Source organism: Furipterus horrens, unplaced genomic scaffold (genome assembly GCF_987537825.1).
Source record: "Furipterus horrens unplaced genomic scaffold, mFurHor1.1.pri manual_scaffold_7, whole genome shotgun sequence".
NCBI lineage: Eukaryota > Metazoa > Chordata > Mammalia > Chiroptera > Furipteridae > Furipterus > Furipterus horrens.
This window is the reverse complement of record NW_028327177.1, coordinates 21,094,555-21,115,835: the sequence shown is the minus strand read 5'-3', so window position 1 is coordinate 21,115,835 and position 21,281 is coordinate 21,094,555. Positions and strand designations below refer to the sequence as shown.

General features: G+C 34.0%; 1 protein-coding gene across 1 annotated transcript in view; it reads right to left on the bottom strand.

Moving 5' to 3' along the window:
• Positions 1-1,297: 1,297 nt before the first annotated feature.
• EIF3E (eukaryotic translation initiation factor 3 subunit E) overlaps positions 1,298-21,281 on the bottom strand; it is a 43,077-nt gene continuing 23,093 nt past the window's right edge. The window contains exons 8-13 of the mRNA XM_090283446.1: positions 18,567-18,693; positions 17,641-17,742; positions 16,197-16,306; positions 3,769-3,871; positions 3,336-3,470; positions 1,298-1,479 (exon numbers count right to left, since the gene is read on the bottom strand). Of these exons, the coding sequence (XP_090139572.1) occupies positions 1,441-1,479; positions 3,336-3,470; positions 3,769-3,871; positions 16,197-16,306; positions 17,641-17,742; positions 18,567-18,693 (616 nt within the window). The 3' untranslated portion in view covers positions 1,298-1,440. The remainder of the gene's footprint in view (positions 1,480-3,335; positions 3,471-3,768; positions 3,872-16,196; positions 16,307-17,640; positions 17,743-18,566; positions 18,694-21,281) is intronic.

The following is a 21,281-nucleotide window of genomic DNA, read 5'->3' as shown; positions in this document are numbered from 1 at the left end:
AGTAGTTACTGATATGCTACTTCTTGGTAATTTCTCTATGAACCTTGAACATTTTGTACTACAAATTATCATCTAAACTGGTCACTTCCACACTGGTTATAAATGAATAAAAAATTAGCATTTGGCTTATCCCGACCAGTAATCCTCCCCCTAGCTTCAGCACCTTTGGGCTCCAGTTTAGAAGTATACTGCAAACCAGGGGTCTGAAACACAGCACATGGGTCAAATATGGCCCTTAGTCTCTGAACTTAACTGACTGTTGAGGATGACCTGATCAGATGTCAAATAAAAGAACAATATACATGTATCTTTTATCTTGGTACCACACCTTGAAAGTAAAAAAAGAAATTTATGTTTTGGGATGGGATTTAAGTTAAAAAACTGGAGATAATCAAACTCTTCTGTGTAAAGGAGGATCAATTGGGGCCTTACTATACTTTAAAAAAATCTTGAGTATGCAGTAAACTCTGTGTTTAAAATATTCAAGGAGGCATTTATAAAACTCAACTTATACTATTTAGTCTCTGTAGTTGCCTAGTGAATAACTAAGGAGTCACTAACTAATAAATTAATAAACAGCAGCTTTATATGTAAGTCCCAAAATGAAAACCAAAATAACCTTCAATAGGCACATGGTTAAACAATGTGGTACATCAATAATCATGGAATACAACTTAGCAATACAAAGAAATGAACTGATGATATATCTGACAACTTGCATACATTTCATGGGCATTATGATGAGTAGAAAAAGCTAATTTCAAAGGTGACATATTGTATAATTCAATTTCTATAACATTCTTCTAATGACAAAATTATAGAGATGAAGAACAGATTAATGATTTCCAAGAGTTAGTGTGTGGTGATAAGGGGTTCATGACTACAAAGAGGTGGCATGGAGACCTTCATGATGATGATGGAATTATTCACATACATTGTACCAAGGTCAATATCCTCGTTGATACTGTACTATAGTAACGTAAGATGAAAATAGTGGTGGAAACCAGGTTTAGGTTATAAGAGCCCTCTCTGTACTACTTTTGCAACTTTCTGTGAATCTATAATTATGCTAAAACAAAGTTAAGCACTGGCCAGGTAGCTAAGTTGGTTAGAGCATTCTTCCGATAAGCTGAAGTTGCAGGTTTGATCCCTGGTCAGGGCACATATAGGAAGCAACCAGTAAGTGGATCAGCAGAGTGATGTTTCTCTCTCTCCCCCAACCCTCCTCTCTCGCTAAAAAACAAAAGAACAACCTCTCCCACACAATACAGTTGTATACACAAGGAAGTTCACAAGGTAATGAAACACAGCCACTTTTATTGAAATGTTCCAAAATTTATACTCAGTATGTTGTTTCTAAAATATATGTCACTGTTTATGTAATGGTTTTATTATTTCATCATTCCTTTATAGTTCTTTTTGTCTTTTCTTTACAGTTCTTCAGTAGAAGCCAGAGTCTTGAGTTGCCCAGTTAGGAGCCTAAAATACATTAAAAACAAACAAACAAAAAACAGGATGAAATAAACTACTTTCTGGAAAAAACTTAGAAAAAAGTGACACTAGCATTTCCTTTTAGCACTATTCCTGCCAAACCATTCTCTAAGATTTTAACAACCACTGAAATTACTAAATGTCAGATGTTCCACTTAACACAAAATAAACACATCCACATACAATGATATTTTTGAGCAATTATAAAGTATAACAATGACAATATCATCTGTATTATACCAAAAATCAATATTATCCTAAAGCACACAAAAACCCATTATATAAGTTGTTTTTCAGGCTCAGTCATTCTAGACTTGGTTGGTATAGGCACTGACAATAATTCTCTAATACATCCACCTCTTTTAAAAATAAAGGACTATTGTAAGTACACAAACCTGTTGCTAAACTTCAACCAAAAGAAGTCCTCAAATGCTCTACAGCTGCTTCTGAAAAAATTCCTATTCTCTGGTTGCACATAAACACAATGGCTAAAAAGCATTAACAGTGGTTTGGGATTCCAAAATTACAAATCCATGCAAGTTATTTTAATATCTAATTGTAGGATCTCTATCAAAAAGGAAAATATATATTTGAAATAGTTAAATATATCTGATAAAATAAAATTTTAAAAGATTAACTCTAATATAGTAAAAACCAACATTTTATAGAAGTGTTCCTTTAAATTTAAAAAGAAAACAGCCCTGGCTGGTGTGGCTCAGTGGATTGAGCACCAGCCTGCGAACCCAAGGGTCACCAGTTTGATTCCCAGTCAGGGCACGTGTCTGGGTTGCGAGCTGGGTCCCCAGATGGGGGTGCATGAGAGATAACCACACATTCATGTTTCTTTCCTTCATCTTTCTCCCTTCCCCTCTCTCTAAAAATAAATAAAATCTTAAAAAATAAATGTAAAAAATAAAAACAAATTTCAAGCACTTGAAAGAGGGCAACACATAAAAGTCATCATATGCCAGTATCAAAATGATGTGTTGAAAACCCTGAGGAAGTGATTTAATGAAGTCACACAGAAAGAATAAAAGGAAAAGAAACAATTATAATAAACTAGGAACACTTAATTTATTCAGTTTCCCTAACTAATGCATATATTGGGTTGGCCAAAAAGTTTGTTTAGTTTTTCCGTAAGATGGCTCTAGTGGTGCTTAGTTTTTAACTTCGTTGGAAACAATTTTGTTAGACTGTGTTTTGACAGCGCAATTATCAGCATGCATTAAAAAAAAAAAAAAAATTAGAATCAGTAAATTTTTCTGTAGCGATTTTAATATTGAAGTTGGGAAGAAAACACCCAACATTTTTTTGGCATATTATGCTTTACTATTTCAAGAAAAGTAAAAGGACAACTGAAATGAAAAAAAGAAAGGGGGTGGGGTTTGTGCAGTGTATGGAGAAGGTGCTGTGCTGTGACATGTCAAAAGTGGTTTGTTATAACTTTCGTGCTGGAGATTTTCTCGCAGATGACGCTCCACGGTTGGGTAGAGCAGTGAAAGTTGATAGCGATCAAATCGAGACATTAACTGAGAATGATCAACGTTCACTCTACCACGCAGGAGACAGCTGACATACTAAAAATAACCAAATCAATATTTATTGGTGAAAATAAAAAATGTGTCTTTTATTTTACAAGAAAAACCATACAGACTTTTTGGCCAACCCAATAACACATCTAAGAAAAATTCTTTTATTAATTTCTTAAAATGCTCATCCCCAACAAACAGAAATACAAAATCAGATACAACTGATGTTGGTATGTTCTCAAATTAAGTCCATGTAACAATTATGTTACATTATTGCTAAATCCCATACAGAATAGAAAATTGTGTGGTTCTTACCTCTGACCTACTATTCTGATTAAGTTTCTTCTCAATATTCATGGCCAACATCTGGCTTCTAAATGAAAGGCTTTTGGTCTTTTCAATCACTTGCTGATAGGGTGAGACTGCATTGTTACCCATAACCACATGACCCTAAAATAAGACGGAGGAAAATTGATCCTGTAATGTTAATCACCAAGTTTCTCAAGTAAGTCGTAAGCATGACAGCTCAACAATACATGACTGTTGCACATATCTTTATGCACTGTAGAGAGGCAACAATAGTCACCCAGAAACAAAAAACAGGAAGTTCCATTGCCTTCAAAGAACTATTATACATTAAAACAAAACAAATTCTTAGTAGAATACTGTCCTAATAAATATGCAGGAAAAAGTGTAAAAAAACCAACAGCTGATTTCCAGTATGTAGGATAGTTAACATAATACTCACTAATTTAGAATCAATCTTGGCATCCAGTCTTGCATTCCTAATCAAATTTACAATCCACCTTTCAGCTTCTTCTGGAGTCATGTTCAGTTTATCTGCCAACATGCTAATGAAAAAAGTAAAAATGACATTAACTAAGTCTAAAAACTGAGTCTTAAGTATATAGTCTTTGACCTATACTCTGCATACAGATTTTTAGGTGTTTATGACTCTTATAAGATTTTCTGAAACATACTCATTATTTTATCTTTAAAGTAAGGCCAAGGCCATTTTGCTCTGAAAAGCATAAATTAAACAATTTGCACTAAATATATTAAAACTCCAATTTTCAAGATTTCCAAATATGCTACTTTTCAAACGAAGAAACACCCTGGCTGGGTGTCTCAGTTGGTTGGAGTGTCATCCCATACACCAAAAGGTTGCAGATTCGATCCCCAGTTCGCGCGGGTACAGGAGGCAATCAATTGATGTTTCGTTCTCTCTTCTCTCCCTAAAATCAGTAAATATATCCTCAGCTGAAGATTTATAACAAAATTTCTATAAAAGGAAAAAGAAACATCAGTCCCAGGAAGCTTCTAATTATGAGGGGTTGGTATTATTATTTTTTTTTAATGTTTCTTTTTCTTCTTTTTTTTATAAAAGGTCTTGTTTATTTATTTATTTATTTATTTTACAGAGAGGGGAAAGGAGGAAAAAAAAACATCAATCTGTGGTTGTCTCTCGCATGCCCCGAACTGGGGACCTGGCCTGCAACCCAAGCATGTGCCCTGGCTGGGAATCGAACCAGTGACCCTTAAGTTCACAGGCAGGCACTAGGTCCACTGAACCACACGAGCCATGGCTATTATAAAGATTTTTTAAAAATTATAATATACTATCAGTTTATGAAGGCGTGAACTAACTAAAATTATAATGAAACATTCAGTCTTGAAGTGCAGGTTACCAAACTCCTTTTCGTGTGCATTCCAAATGAAAATTCCTATCAATTATCTCTTTAGCCATTGCCTCTTATGTAAATTCCTTACCAATCTTCTCCCATCTTCAAAGACTCTTCTCTCCACCACCTGTACTAAATCTCTCTGTTCTTTAAACATGTTGTTTTTATCCACTTCAGAGCCATTGAACATGCATGATATGCCTTCTGCCTTCATCCACCTCTTTCTTCATTATTTGTTACATGTGTCTCAGCTAAACCAGCACCCTTATAAGCCCTACAAGACACCTCTCCCAACCATGACATAGCTGCCTGATGTTTTCATAGCCCCTATTTTTTTTCCATTGCATTCTTAACAGCTGTAGTTGTTTTATTGAACATTTGCTTTCACGACAGATTGTATATGAAAACAGCTGTAGTTGTTTTATTGAACATTTGCTTTCACGACAGATTGTATATGAAACCCAAGAGCAATGCACCATAGTTTCCTTGTCCATTGCTATATATCCAGCAATTAGAACAATGCCCAGTACACAGGAGGCAATGAATATTTACTTTTTGGTTCCTACTCTAATCACTACCCTAGTTCAGGTTCCATTACTGTTAACTAGTTTTCCAACTAATCTACCTCTTCAGTCTCTCCTTAATCCATTTTACATAGTAGCCAGTTAGTCCTAAAACTCAATAAACCAGTTTATTCCCAAATACCTTTCAAAACTTTAACAGAGTCCCTCTACCAAAACAATTCGAACTTCTCCAAGTTTCTCATTCATGGTTATCTACAATTTAGCTATAATCTAACTTTCCAACCTCCCATTTTTCTCCTTCATAAATGCCACATGCCAGGCAAGCCAAACCAATTCTCTTCCTTCTTCGTCATTTGCTCAACAAAATATGAACTGTGTTAGAACTGGTGACAAAACCCAGTCTATTCTCCACCTATTGGGATATAGGGGAACAATCACCTAATTCCTCAAATATATAAACTATTTTAAGTGTAAAGAAAGGTAGAAGGAGCTACGTAAGATGTGAACGGTTTGCCAGTTCTCGTCTTAGAGGTTTAGGGACAGCTTATTTAAGAAAATATTTAAGCTCAGATTTTAAAATAAAATAAATTCTATTCTATATAACTCCACTTAGAATTCTCCATCCCATCTCTTTCTTTACATCCATATTCTAAATCTCCTATCTGAACATGGCTGGGCAATTTGGCAACATGCATCAGGACCCATAAATGTCTACGTGCTCTGACCTGTAATTATACTTTGGGGATTTAGTGTTTTGCATTGTGTTTGTCGATCCTTTACTTATTGAATCAAGTCAAAGAAAAACTTGAAATAAGGTCCCAGAAGTATTAAGTTCTTAATAGCATCTCAGGTTATCTGGGCTATCAATCACGCTAAGAGAAAATTAGAGAATGTGACAATAGAGCAGTTTCTTTTACTTAATAGAAAAATAAAGAAGAAATTAAATAATCAATAAGAAAAATACTCAATGTAAAATAAAAATGTAATATCCTATTAAAGCGTAAAATAGAAACAGTTGCCTTAAGCTATTCTACACCATGCTTATCTTGTGTTATTTAAAAAGCATTCATTTATCAATACCTAAAAGATAACATGTATCAAATGCAGACTCCGAGAAAAATATTCAATTCACTCTAGATTTTAAACACAAAAATAATTTCCAAATTATTTAATTACACCAAAAAATCTCAACCTTATCTACAGGCAGTATAAGTAGACCTTTAAATATTATGTGCAAATCCGTTACGCTCATCTCATCTTTTAGTTTACTCACTCTACTCAAGTGACGCAACACGACAGTGAATATGTCAAATAAGAAATACATACAGAACCATAGAAGATCCCAAACTGTCAAAGCAATCTTAAGACGAACAAAGCTGAAGCCATCACACTTCCTGATTTCAAATTACATTACAAAGCTGTAGTAATCAAAACAGTATGGTATTGCATTAAAAATAGACAAAATGGAACAGAATAGAGAGCTTCTGCAGAGCAAAGGAAACTATCTACAAAATAAAGACAACCTACCAAGTGGGAGTAAATACTGTAAGCTATATATCTAAGAGATTAACATATATAAGGAACTCATACAACTCAATAGCAAAAAATCAAATAATTTGATTTAAAAAACGAGCATTGGATTGGAATAGACATTTTTCCAAAGAAGACATAACAGAAGGCTAACAGGTATGTGAAAAGGTGCTTAAATCACTAACATTAGGAAAATACAAATCAAAACAAAAAGATATCACCTTACACCTGTTAGAATGGCTATTATCAAAAACACAAGAAATAACAAGTGTGGCAAGAATTTGAACAAAAGGGAACCTTTGTGTGCTGTTGGGGGAAAAGTAAATTGGTACAACCACTATGGAAAACACTATAGAGGTTCCTTAAACAACTAAAAACTGAATTACCACATGATCCCTCAATTCTGCTTCTGGATATTTACCTGAAAGAAACAAAAACACTAACATGAAAAGATAAATGCCCACCCAGGATCACTACAGCATTATTTACAATAACCACGACGTGGAAGCAAACTAAGTGCCCACAGACAAATGAATGGACAAAGAAAATGCGAGATACACACACCCACATACGAGAATATTATTCAGCTATAAAACAGAATAAAACCTTTCCATTTGCAACAACATGTATGGATCGTGAGGGCACTGTGCTATGTGAAATAAGTCAAACAGAAAAAAAACAAATACCATTTGATCTCATTTATGTGTAGAATCTAACAAAAACGAAACAAAAAACAAAAACCAAGCTCAAAGATAGAGAAGAGATGTGGTTGCCAGAGGTGGGGGCGGAGGATTGGAGAAAATGGGTAAAAAAGTACATACTTCCAGTTATAAAATAAGGGAATTAATATACACCATGATGACTATAGTTAATAATATCTTATCATATATTTGAAAGTTTCCAGAGAGATCTTAAAAGTTCTCATCAAAAGAACAAAAAATTGTAACTATATGTGATTAACTCCTTATTGTAAACAGATGTTAACTACTTTCTGTGGCAATCATTTCAAAATATAAACAAATATCAAATCATGTTGTATACCTGAAATGGATAATAATGTTATATGTTAATTATAACTCAATAAAAACAAAAACAAAAACTATCATTAATATCCTTGGAAAAATTTTGTAAGTTATAATATTACATCCATAAATTAAAACAGAATTGAAAGATGCTGAGAAAATCTCAGTGATGAGCACAAAAACAAGGATGAAAAACAAGAGAAAAAAAAGAAAAGGTTGGTCCAGGAAGTCCAATACTAAACAACAGGAGTTCCAGAAAAATTAATCAGTGAAAATACACACACAAGATCATAAAGAAATAATTCAAGAAGACTTCCCAGAACTGGAAAGTCTGAGTTTCCAAATTAAAAGGGTCCAGTATGAAGAATTAAAATACACCTATACTAAGGTTTATCATTGTGAAACAGAGAAAAAAATCCTCCAAATTTCTAGAAAGGAAAGTAAAAGTGTTGTAACATTGATTGTTCTCAATTAATGTCTTGATTTGAGCGCAATCAACTTCAACTGCTCTACCCGACCGTGGAGCATTGTCCAGTGAGAAATATCTGGCACAAGGCTTCGCAAACCACTTTTGACATAGTTAATCAGTCACAGCACCTTCTCCATACACTGTTTCAGTTGCGTTTTTACCTTTCTTGAAATAATAAAGCATAATATTCCAAAAATGTTGCATATTTTCTTCCATCTTCAATATTAAAATGGCTACACAAAAATTCACCAACTTTGATGTTTTTTAAAAAACGCATACTGATATGACAGCTGTCACAACACAATCTTACAAAATTGTTTTGAATGAAGTTAAAGACAACTATGTGCTACTGGAGCCATCACATGGAAAAAAAGGAACTAACTTTTTTGTCCAACCCAATAGCTTATCCAAAGTATTATAGTCTTTAGTAAGAGTATGCTATGACACCAATTAAAAACTAAATGTTAAGTGTAAACTGTGTTTATCTGTAAGATTAGGAAAAAGCAACAGGAGAAAATTGTGAAATGATTAACGACGAGTTAAAATTTTCACTGAATTTTGTAACATCTCGTTAGTCAGAAAGTATTATTTCACAGTTAACAAAGAAATGCAATAATGGCTTTTGAAACTATTATCTGCACCTGGAAGTGTGCCTTTCTATTTTTCTCTAATATTAGGAAGTATAATTATGACTATAAATTGCTATGTGGTAATAAGAGCTTTAAAAAACATATTAAGGCAAAAAATGTTAATAAAATAAGCAAAGTAGAATGACCTCATAACTTAAAGAAATGCAAGAGCAGCTAGCAAATTCTTTATTTTCTGAAAAGCCAAAACTAACCCCCTATAGGGAAATTATATTAATGTATGCTCCAACATGTTTATCATACACATTCAAAATATTACTTCCATACTTTGCTTTTATCTACAATTGAAAACGGGTCCAAGAATTATTCTAGAACAGCTTTTAAATTTCAGACACACACCATATCTGATAAACTATTCAGCTATACTAAATTAAATCCCACCGCAGTAATCTTTTTTGACAGATGTTGCATACTTTATGGTAAACAGATTTGTAACTTATCTGACAAATCTATAAAGTTGTATATGAACTGATAAAAACATTCTTAATATGCATTTTAATAAAGATATGATTATCACATGTGCCTAGAGCCATTTAGTCAAGAAACCTATCAATAGAGAAATGTTCCAAATCATAAATGAAAGTTGTTGTTCAATAAACAACCATGCGCTTTACAATACTATTCTATTCAACATTTAAAATCTGTACACTAGGGTGGGGCATGGGGAGAAGAGGACAGAGACTAATTCTTTCCCTTCCACACTTAAAAAAACAAAAACAAAAACAAAAACTGAATATCAAATAACTTTAAATTAGAGACAGAGATAGGCCAGCATAAACTAGTAAAAGTAATGTCATAATTAGAATACAGTGGAAATAAATAAGTCTACTTTGGGACTTAAAGATAATCCTTTGGGAGAGTTATCAGGGTTCAATGAACCTTCATCACAAATTTCTTCTCTGACTTTCCAATATACAAATTATGTCTGTGTTATCCTAATTACTCTGTGTTTTTCTTTAAAACATCTACATGGTTCGTAATTTTAACATCTGTTTCTTCCTCTAGATTTTATGCTCTGGGGGCGTGTGCTCCCTACTATCTTATCTACCCAATGCCTGGCCAGAAGAGTTGTTCTCTCACATTTGTGATATTTTCTTCTTGAACAACTGTGCTAGTTATACTGTTATTAATTATATAATCATGACACATAGTGTATTTATCCTCTTTATATGAAGTTGAACAGTACCTTTTAAAACACTTTTTGCACATTCTTGAAAAGACAAAATAACAGAAATGGAGAACCCAAGTGGTTGCCAGGGGTTAAGGAGAGGTGGCGGTGATAGGAGTGGGTATGGCTACAGCGACTTACCCTCTGTCCTTGTGATGCCAGAAATGCTCTGCATATCTGAATGGATCAATATCAATACGCTGGTTCTCATACTAGTTTGCAAGATGTTATCACCAGGGAACTATAAAGAACACATGGCAATCTCTATTTCTTACAACTGCTTGTGAATCTATAATCATCTCAAAATAAAAAGTGTAATAAAAACTTTGTATCAAAATTACTCAGGAGCTTTAAAAAATACAGATGCCAAAATCTTCCCCCAGAGAATGATTTACTTTTTAGGGTTGGGTTCAGTCATGTGTTATTTTTCCTTATTTATTTTTTAAACTTCTTACTTGATCTAATGTACAGTTAGGACTACAAATCTCTGATTTAGAGCAATGATTCACCCAGGTTGACTGCAATCACCTGGGAAGCTTTAAACCCAGAATCTCCAGCCCTGGTCCCAGAGATTCTGAACAGAAGGTCTAGGTGAAGCCAAGAAAATCTATTGTTCTTAAGTTTATTTGTTAAGTTCTTCAGATGATTCTGATGTAGAGCTAGGTTTAAAAACCTCCAAATTAGAGAAGAATGATTTTTTAAAAATGTGTTGTTTAAAGGTAAAACATAAACTCAGTTGATCATTAACTTGGTGTCTGATGTTTGCCCTATTTATAAAAGCCCAACTTAAACGCTTAACAATTCAGCCATATCCCTAACCCATTAAGAACATGAAGAGGCCTACCCTCAGGACTGAGTCTTACTAAATGAATACCCTTTCTTGAAACTTACAACCTGAGCTCTCATTGTTGCTTTAAGAATATTTCTTTTTTCACATGAAGCTTTCTGTCCTGCTCCTAGCTTCCTAATTCATTATATACTAAAGATATTACACCACTGATTCTTCACTCCATTACTCTAGCACAGTGATTTTCAACCTTTTTCATTTCATGGCACACATAAACTAATTACTAAAATTCTGCATCAAACCAAAAAAATAAAAAAATAATTTATTTTTGCTGATCTAACAAAAAATAGGTATAATTTTGATTCATTCACACTGGACGGCTATTGTTGTGCTGGCTGCTGTCATTTTTTTATGACAATCTAAGAGAAAAGAGGTCAGTGCCCCTGACTAAACAGTCAGGTATTCCACGTTTTAAAAATTATTGCGGCACGCCAGTTGAAAAATAAAATGGCTACTCTAGAAGGTTGTAATTACATGCCTAAAAAATTGCAACCTGATGCAGCGGTCCTCCATCCTGGATGTGTTTGGAATAACCATCCTGAAGCTACAACATAGTAGCCCCATTACATATCATAGCACGGCATACTTAGAAAATCTGACCCAGAAAGTTTGGGTGACTTCACAAACTCTATATTTGCAAAATAAACCAAAATATAACTACACAGAGATTCTGAGACACAAAGTTAAAAAATGACTTATGGTTTCCATTTTTATCCTCTGGCTGAAGTGATACACTAATGACAAATTCATCTAAATCTGTTATTTCTAAAAATATCAATTGTTCACAATGAAAAATAAAGCTTTCATAGTGAGGTACAAAGAATGTCAGAGACCTATTAGCCCAGGCTTTACGGTTAAAGAAAACTTAACCAGCTTAATGTCTGAGCCTTAAGTTTCCCACCTACAATCAAGGAGGAATCAGTGTTTTGTAGAACTATGTTTCCAGGGTGTCACAGAAGGGCCTTAGGAGACAGGACAGAAGCTGAATAAAGGTACAGGCTAAACAGGGTAAAGGAGCTCTGATTTGATCTGCTTACACGTGCACAGTTATCCTTAAACAATGAGGGGCGGGGGGCGGGGGGTTTACAGACTCCAACCCTCTGCACAAAACTCTGTGTATAACTTGACTCCCCCAAAACTGAGCTGACCAAATCTTTACCAATAACAAACAGTTAACATGTTTTAAATGTTATATGTATTATATACTGTGTTCTTATAATAAACTAGAAAAAATGCTATTAAGAAAATCACAAGGAAAATACCTTTACAGTACTGTACTTATTGGGGGGGGGCAGTCTACATATAAGTGGACACGGGCAGTTCAAACCTGTGTTGTTTAAGGGTCAACTGTACATAAAGATACATCCTCATATAATATTGCATTTAAAAACAAGTCATACACACAAACACAATTTAAAAACCATGGTTCTAGGACTTGAAATCTGAGCCACATTTAAAATGCTCAAAGCCACATGTGGCTACTGGCTACCATACTGAACAATGAAAAACCAAAACATTCCCATCGCTGCAGAAAGTTCTACTGAAAAGTCCTATTGTCAATGATTCAATGGTGGGTGTTGTTGTACAAGAGGTACCCTATGGATTTCTTCCAGCTCTATAAATCTTCCCTAATAAATATATATATATTAAAAAAATGCACTAACCTATGTGTTCAAAATCATCTAAGTTAGTAAAACATTCCACAGGTAACCAAAAATGTTTAAACAAACTAAGGAAGTACTATAACTAAGAGAGAAAATTTCTGGACTTTAGAAAAAACCTACTAAATGAGAGAAGATATACATCAATGATACAGCCAATAAGGGGTTAATACCCAAAATATATAACTCACAACACACATACAAACAAACACAAAACCCACCAACCAAACATTCCCCCAAAGAGGACATACAAATAGCCAACACACATATAAAAAGAACTCAACACCACTAACCATCAGGGAAATAACAATTAAGATCACAATGAGATATCACCTCACACATGTCAGAAAGGCTATCACCAATAAATCAATAAGTGCTGGCTAGGATGTGGAGAAAAGAAAACCCTTGTACATTGTTGGTGAGAATGCAAATTGGAGCAACCACTCTGGAAAACAGTATGAGGGTGCCTCAAAAAATTAAAAATAGTACTACCATATGACCCAGCAACCTCACTTATGGATATTTATCTGAAAATACCCAAAACACAAATTCAAAAAGACGTATGCACCCCTCTCTACATTGCAGCATTATTTAAAATAGCCAAAAATACGCACGCAATCAAGTGTCCATCAAGAGATAAATGGATAGAGGTGTGGTATGTATATATAAGGGAATATTACTAAGCCATAAAAAAGAATAAATTCTTACCACTTGCAAGAACATAGATGGACACAGAGTTATGCTAAGTGAAATAAAACAGATAAAGGCAAATACCGTATTTCACTTATATGTGCAATCTAAAAACAAAATAAACAAAAAATAACAAATTCAAAAATACAAAGAACAAATGGTGATCACCAGATAGGAGAGGGATTGGGGGAATGTGTGAGAAAAGTGAAGGGATTAAGAAGTACAACTTGGCAGTTATAATAAAATAGTCACAGGAATGTAAAGTACAGCCTAGGGAATATAGTCAATCCTCGTCGGCAGCCGTCCGTCTCGAGAGACGATGGTGTAGCTTCTTAAGAGTCTATCTGCACCGCCGAGAATGGCTGTGCAGTCCGACTCGGGAGTGACACGGTATCTGTCTCCTCCCGTGCTGAATCGACATCTTGCGATGACGCTGGAGTGTCCTCTCCAGTGAAGCTGAAGCTACAGAGCCTGGGCAGGGTGATATGGAGGGTCTGCTGTTGCCCATGCAGCAGACCCCCCCTCTCTTCGCAGCTGAAGGGTCCAAGGGAAAGACGGAGTCAATACAGCTTGGCTTCAGGTGCGCCGCAGGAGTTGCCGGTGTTGACTACAACGTCAAACCGCCTTAGGGACTCCGGCTCCGGATTTTCTGTCGGGGTTTACTCCCTTAGCCTTTCCCCTGAAGAGGTATGCCGCAAGGCAGCGGAGGTTTTTTGGAGTCAGAGTTTTCCTTCCCTGAAATATAGTCAATAATACTGTAATAACTATGGTATGTATCAGATGGGTACTAGATTTGTTGGACTGATCACTTCAGAAGATATAAAACTGATTATAATCCTATGTTGTACACCTGAAACTAATTTATTGTATGTCAACTGTAATTTAAAAAAAAAAAATTTTTTTTAAGAAAAAATAAAACTATACTGATATAAGTTTAAAAAATTCTTAGGTAATGATAATGCCACATAAAAGTTCATAGAAGCAGTCTTACCTTATTTGAGCTACACATCTTTCATGTGTAGATAGGACAAATACTTTCTTTATTTTACTGATAAAGATAGTAAACTAAATACTAAGTAACAAAAGAATGAATACAAGGTCCCAGAGTTAATAAAAGGAGCTAAAACTGAACAAGCCTTCTTATGCATGGTATCCTCAGAAGCATACACCAAAGTGACAAAGCATTATCATGGACAAAAACATAAACTCACTAATACAACATTTAGAATGGAAGAGTAGACAAAGTGCTTCCCAGACAAGGTAAAGCTAAAGGAATTCATCATCACCAAGCCATTACACTACATGAAATGTTGAAGAACTTATTTAAGAAAAAGAAGATTAAAACTATTAACTTTAAAATGACAACAAAATCACAATTATCAACAACTGAATCTAAAAAATAAAAACAAAAACAAAGACAAACTAAGCAAAACCAACAGGAACAGAATCGTAGGTATGGAGATCATTTGGAGGGTCACCAGCTGGGAGGGGGAAAGGGGAAGAAAGGGCGAAATGGTGCAGGGATCAAGAAGCGTAACTAGTAGGAACAAAATAGACAGGGGGAAGTTAAGAACAGCATATGAAATGGTGAAGCCAAGAACTTACAAGCATGACCCATGGACATGAACTAAGGTTGGGAGGATTGCTGGAGGGAAGGGGGGGTACCAGGCAGACAGGGGGAAAAGGGAAAAAAAATGGGACAACTGTAACAGCATAATCAATAAAATGTACTTTAAAAAAGGAATTTATTCATTCAATAAATACTTATAAGCATCTATACTGTACAAAGTTAGTAGACTAGGTGCTAAAGATATAAAAAGGAAAATCTGCTTTCAAAAAACAAAAAAACAAAAAAACAACCCAAGTGATCCTAATGAAAATGGGAAAAACTCAACAAGAGAAACCAAAATATTAGCATCCTTTCACAAGTCTGATTATAAATCTTAAAAAAAGTTTTTTTTCTAGCATTCAGATATCTATTTATTGTCCACCAGAGTCCCACATACAGGCATGATACACCTATCTAGTATTTCACAACTGTAACATACTAGGAATTTGTATGTATTCTTTAAGAGAAACAGTTTTTTAAAATTATAGGTCTGCTAGTTATACTAAAAAACTGAAGTCAAGGTTTCAATCCCCACAGGAAAAGTCCCATGACCACACTATACTTCTAGCTCTGAACAACCACTTCAGTCACAACCCAATAAAATTGGGCAAGCAAGGATGGATGCCTTAGCAAAAACAAATGTTGCTGAAGAAAAACTTTGGTCTACACACAATTCCTAAGAGACAAACATTAAAGTAGTAAGTTTTTAAATATTTATGGAGTATTTACTGTTTGACTTCATCTGTGGCCAACGGGCACTGGTTAGTTTTCAAATTCTAATATGTAAAATTAGTTTCTAATAGGTTATGTAAGTTTCATATTTTTCCCCGATACTTTTCTCACACAAAAGAGAACATTTCAACTAAAATTCACCATAATTTTTCCATGTTTCAACATTTTAAGATGTCACTGGAGTTTACTATGTAAGAATTAAAATATATAATCAAATAAAACAAACTCAATTAACTTAAATGATTACCAAATGTAGTCTTTCAACAGTAGTTCAGATTTACTAAGAGCTAAATACTTATTTGAATTCCTACTGAAAATCATTCTAAAACTGGATACTTCTCTTTTCTAACAGTATAATAGTACTCTTAAAAAGTAACTGAGAATCATAATATTGCCTTGCAATTACCATTTTCCAAAATCATGCTGTACAACTCATAGAAGTCAAAGAAGATTATTTTTTGAGTCTGTAGCAACCCATAATTCAAACAAAGGTTAGTAGTTTTAACTTGACTCCTATAAAGTGTAGTTTTTCAATAAATGGAAATCTCTAGGAATTTAAAATTAGAAAACATAAATCACATCAGGGTGTTCTTACTTAATGCTGATACACTGGTGAATGCGACAAAAAGTCTCAAATATGAAGAGACGTGCATTTTCAATAAAATCCTCAAGACAAGCCACCAAGAAGAAGTCATTCACAAGCACCTGTTTATGAAATATGAAAGAAAAAAAAACAAATCAATGGCCCTGACAAGCAATTTTTAACAACTCAGAAGCTTTGTGAACCTTACTCATTGTTCCATTTACCAGAACTCTCATCTACTATCACAAGTTCTATATCACAGCACTTTCTAGCACACTGTGTTGAAGCCTCTAATAACTTACATAAACAAATGCAAAAAAAAAAAAAAAAGACTAAGAACTTCAATGTTTCCTTGTTCCACTGATGACAGTGAGCAATCTTGTGACAAAATAGCTTTGTCCTGTCCATGATCCTACATAAATGCTCTGTAGACAGCATATCTTTTTCAGCCATTTTTGAATATTTATGAATGGAGTAACAATATGCATATTTCTTGATAGCAAGTATATTTGAAAATCTACAAAGGAAAAAATTCAAGGGGTTACTCCTATTCCACAGATGATATCGTAATTAAAAAAGAGCATTTTAAAACTTCAAGAATAGCAATCAAGTGCCCCTCTGCCTTAGCAAGACCTACACACTTAGCATGACAGATAAACACAAATATTTAATAATGCCGTATGACATGTTAATATTGATGATTCCATGGACACATATTGCACTGGATTATAACTTAAATTTTGTCCAATGTTTGAAAATTGCCTCAGAGGTATATTTACATGATAATTTTTGCTTTCTTAGAGAAGTAATATCTCAGACCTTCAACAAACTTGGTCCATCTTTGTGCTAACATGTGAGTTCAAAAATGAAATTGACAACTAGTAATTTGAGAATTTGGTAAATGCATTTAACAGGTAAATTCTTAATTTAATTTGTTAAAACTTGAAAACTAACTTATTCAAAAAATCCATAAATCTAACTGTGAGTTGCTTGGAAGGCACTAAGTTTCTACTAAGCAAGAGAAGACATTCTGGTTACAAAAATCACACTTTTAGCTTGACTGGTTTATACCAAACATTAAATATAACCATGTGAAAGTTATAAAAATAGCCCTATTTATAAAACAAATTGAGAATCACAACTGTGATAGGCAATTCTAAACAACCTTGCCCATATGAAATATTTCACATATTTACTCAGTCAGGATAAGACATGGAATCATGGGTGTATGTGTGAATTTATAATACATCCAATGTTTAACTCTCCTAACTAAAGGGATACACACATAGCAACATTAAAAATGTCTTCACACGAACACATTTCTAAAAAAAATGTCACTTTACAATTAATATACATTTCTGATATAGTTACTTTAATAAAACACAGCAAGGTTAACTCTTACAATATATAAAAATTTAAGAATGTTATAAATTTATAAGTAAAAATTCATACTTACAGATTCACATTCCCTCAGCTTTTTCTGAGCCCCATCAAAGTCAAAGTTAACATATAAACATTCAACAAACTCTGTAATTGGATCTTTATATGTGTAAGACTCCTGTAAAATAAAGTCAAAGGTAAAATTGGATCTAATTCAACATTGTTTAGTAGATTGCCCTTAGATTATCCCAATCTTCCTATTTTCTCCTCTCTTACCATTAATTTCTAGCAAATTTCCTCATATTTATCTTCTCAAAGCAATTGCTTGTATCCTGATTCCATGCCGTACCTTCAGCTTTTAATTTTAATGCCTTCCAGACCAAGTTCTCTAATTCTTGCCCTAGAACCATTCCGAACGCTTCCAAATTCCTCTACTGCCACAAGGACTCCTTAATCAACAGTGATGAAACCCAAGTATAATGGTATTTATATCCTACTGAATGAAGCTGTCTTTTTGAGTTTATTCTTATATCAAACAAATATTTAGGTTATTTTCCTAACCCACAGTTATTGCTGAGAAACTCACTAAATGAACCAGTAGGGCTGAAGCTTTTGCACAACTTGGAAACTACTACTATTGTACTCTTAAGTAAAGGTCACTACTCTGGAATTACGTAGGTAGTTACCTCCCAACAAACAGTCCTAGGCTCAAATCTCCTTCACTCTTTGCAATAAAAGCAACACTAGCATACAATGTATATAAGCATCCACCTAGCAGAGAGCAGTATTCATTCATACCCCATCTAGCATAAGTATATCTCAAACTTAAAGATAGTAAATGTCCATTTGGGGCTCAGGGGCTCTTCTCTCTTCATGTATACTTTCCTTCAATTTTTAAAACATCTTTACCTAAAGAAGAGTAGTACTTGAGGAAAAAAAAGGTTAAACCTAAAATTTCACATGTTAAAAAAAAATAAAAAATCAATATATTTTAGTTTTTACCTGTTGAATAACTTTAACCAGATCTTTTAACACCTGCCGGCGTTTTCTAACATCTTTGTTTGTTATGACTGCTGTAGTCAAATAGCGAAGAATATGGGGACACATCGTCTGAATCGCATTAAGATACCTATGGCAAAGATATAAAGCCTATTTAACATTAGTAACTTAACCGGTTATCCTAAACCTGACTTAAAGAAAGCAAGGAAACAGCCCATTAAATTGCATTAAGTAACCTAAGACTGCAAGCATTTTAGAATGAGTACAAGGCCATCTCCTTCAAGGAAATAAAGAAACAGAAGTCTAAATGATGAGAATGCCAGCTGATGTTCTCCAATTTAGAGTGACACTTACTTAAAGGTAAGTAATAATTATTGAGTAAAAGGATTTTTGGAAGACCTTTATATATGCCATCAGTTTATTTCAAAAGACTGCTAAGCTATGATTTTCAGAACCCTATTAGGACAAATGGGCGAAAAACTTCTATGAACAAATCATGCATCATAATCAGAAATTCAGTTACTTACACAAATTAAAAGTATGGAGGAAATGAAAAACTGGAAACTACAGACAGAGAAACTATTACAGTTTTACAGGGCTTTGGTTAAATTGGAAGTGCTGGGAATTAGAAAAGAAATACTAGATGTTAAGACAACTAGGCCTTGGCTAATATTTAGCAAATCCTACTATTCGGATGATCCACAGCTGGCCACCCAGTGTCATATGGTGTTTATCCAGTATTTCTCCTGTTCAAGTTTCCTTAAATAGCTTCCCAATTTTTATCCAATAAGTACCTCAGAATGCCCAGCACTATGAGAAGCTTGGAAATGCTTGTCAGTAAAGCCCATTTCTCTTAGGCAAATATTCAAGCCCAAAGTACCCATCCAGCTACATCTCCCACTGTACCATCATTAACAACTTCCTTCTTTGTTCTTATTCTACAGTACATGGATTGCTCTCCCAAATACAAACCTCTGAAACCTCAATTCTAGCCATCCTTCAAGGTCAAGCTCAGGTAACTTTTCTTCCCAGTGGCCTCAAACTATGGTACTCATACATCTTTATATTATTGTAATTCCCCATAAAATGTTGTTTGAACTCTTTAGAGGACCCTAGAAACTGACAATAACTCAACACAATATCTAGTCCCTCTTAGTGTTCTCCCCCTTAAATCCTCTCTAAACAAGACAAGGCATAAGAAGAATGAACACTACACAGTAAAACAATTTCTAGGAAAAGAGAACTAAACAAATCAGCTAAAAGTTTTATTACCTGAAAAATAAAGCCTGAGATTCAGGCAAAAAATTTTAAACTACACCTTGGGTCAGAACAACTGTTTGTCCCTACAGTCTTCCCAGAGATCTCATGCAGAAGTTCAGGAAAGCATATAACTTTTTTTTTTTATGTTTTGAAGGAGGTAATTTTAGTAGGCATTTATGGAACTCTGTCATAAAGTTATTTATATACGATAAAAAATTAAGTTCATTGCCTACGATGTTCAACATTTATTTTTACTCATCCTAACTTTATATCATGGCCCCACATAGATCTTCACTGTTTTTCTGGAAGATGACTTCCTTGGGAAATCATCTCTCTCTTTCTGGGAACATACAGCAGATGTTAACAAAGTGCATATAAAGGGCCAGATAATGAAGACTTAGGATTTGCAGGCCAAGAGGCAAAATTGAGAACCTTATGCAGGTACTTATATAATAAGAAAATTAAATATCCTAAGTATTTTATTGATAAAAGTAAAAAATGTATAGTTCAGTAGCAAATTTTTAAATACAAGTCTACTAATGAGAAGAATTAAATTTCTTTACTGGGTATACCTTTATTCAATTGAGTTCAAAAGTTAGAGACTTCTATCATTAAAAATTATGGCAAATGTTTATATGTTAATACTGATCTGTAACAAGATTTTACATATTTAATCTTTATGTTTTCTGTGCACGTCAGTATGTATCACCAAATACTGAATAAATAACAAGCATATGATTTTAATTTCACCTATTTGTTATTTGGCAAGAATTCATACAATTCTGCTAAATTCTTCTTTTGATAAGTGTCTTTTAACATATCCTTACATTGCAGATGAGTCACTTCCAATTCAATTGCACAGTTAAATGAATTTTGACATACAGAAATTTCTTTTGTAATTACAATGAGGCCTAAAACTATCTAAAATTATATTTTAAGCTCAAAAAATATATCTGCTGCAAATCTGTGTGGGGATAAAGGATTCACTGAACAAGAACAAAAAAATGTGTAAAGTGGTTAGATGTTACTTGTAATTCATACTATGTTAGCTGCCAAATGACTACTGCAGTATAAGTTTTGCATGGTAAGTACTATTTTGTTTTGCAATTTTAGGTTGAATTAATAAAGAAACATTCTCTAGGATATAGCAAAATTTATTTCCAGAGCATTCAGGACATGATAATAGTGGTTGAGGGCAATACATTTTGCTCAGAAAAATAGCTTCAGCTCAGAAATGTCACTATTTAACTATCCCATTGCAACGCTATTCAACTGCTGTGTAGTGGAAGCAGAAGTCAAGACATTCTACTTCTATTTCTGACAGAAATTCACAGACTGGTTGATAACAGTTGCCCATGAGAGCAAATACACTCACTGTGGACTTGAACAGTTCAGTAATACACCTTATTTTCCCAAAGTACATACATAGTGATGAACAATGCAATCAATAACCATAAT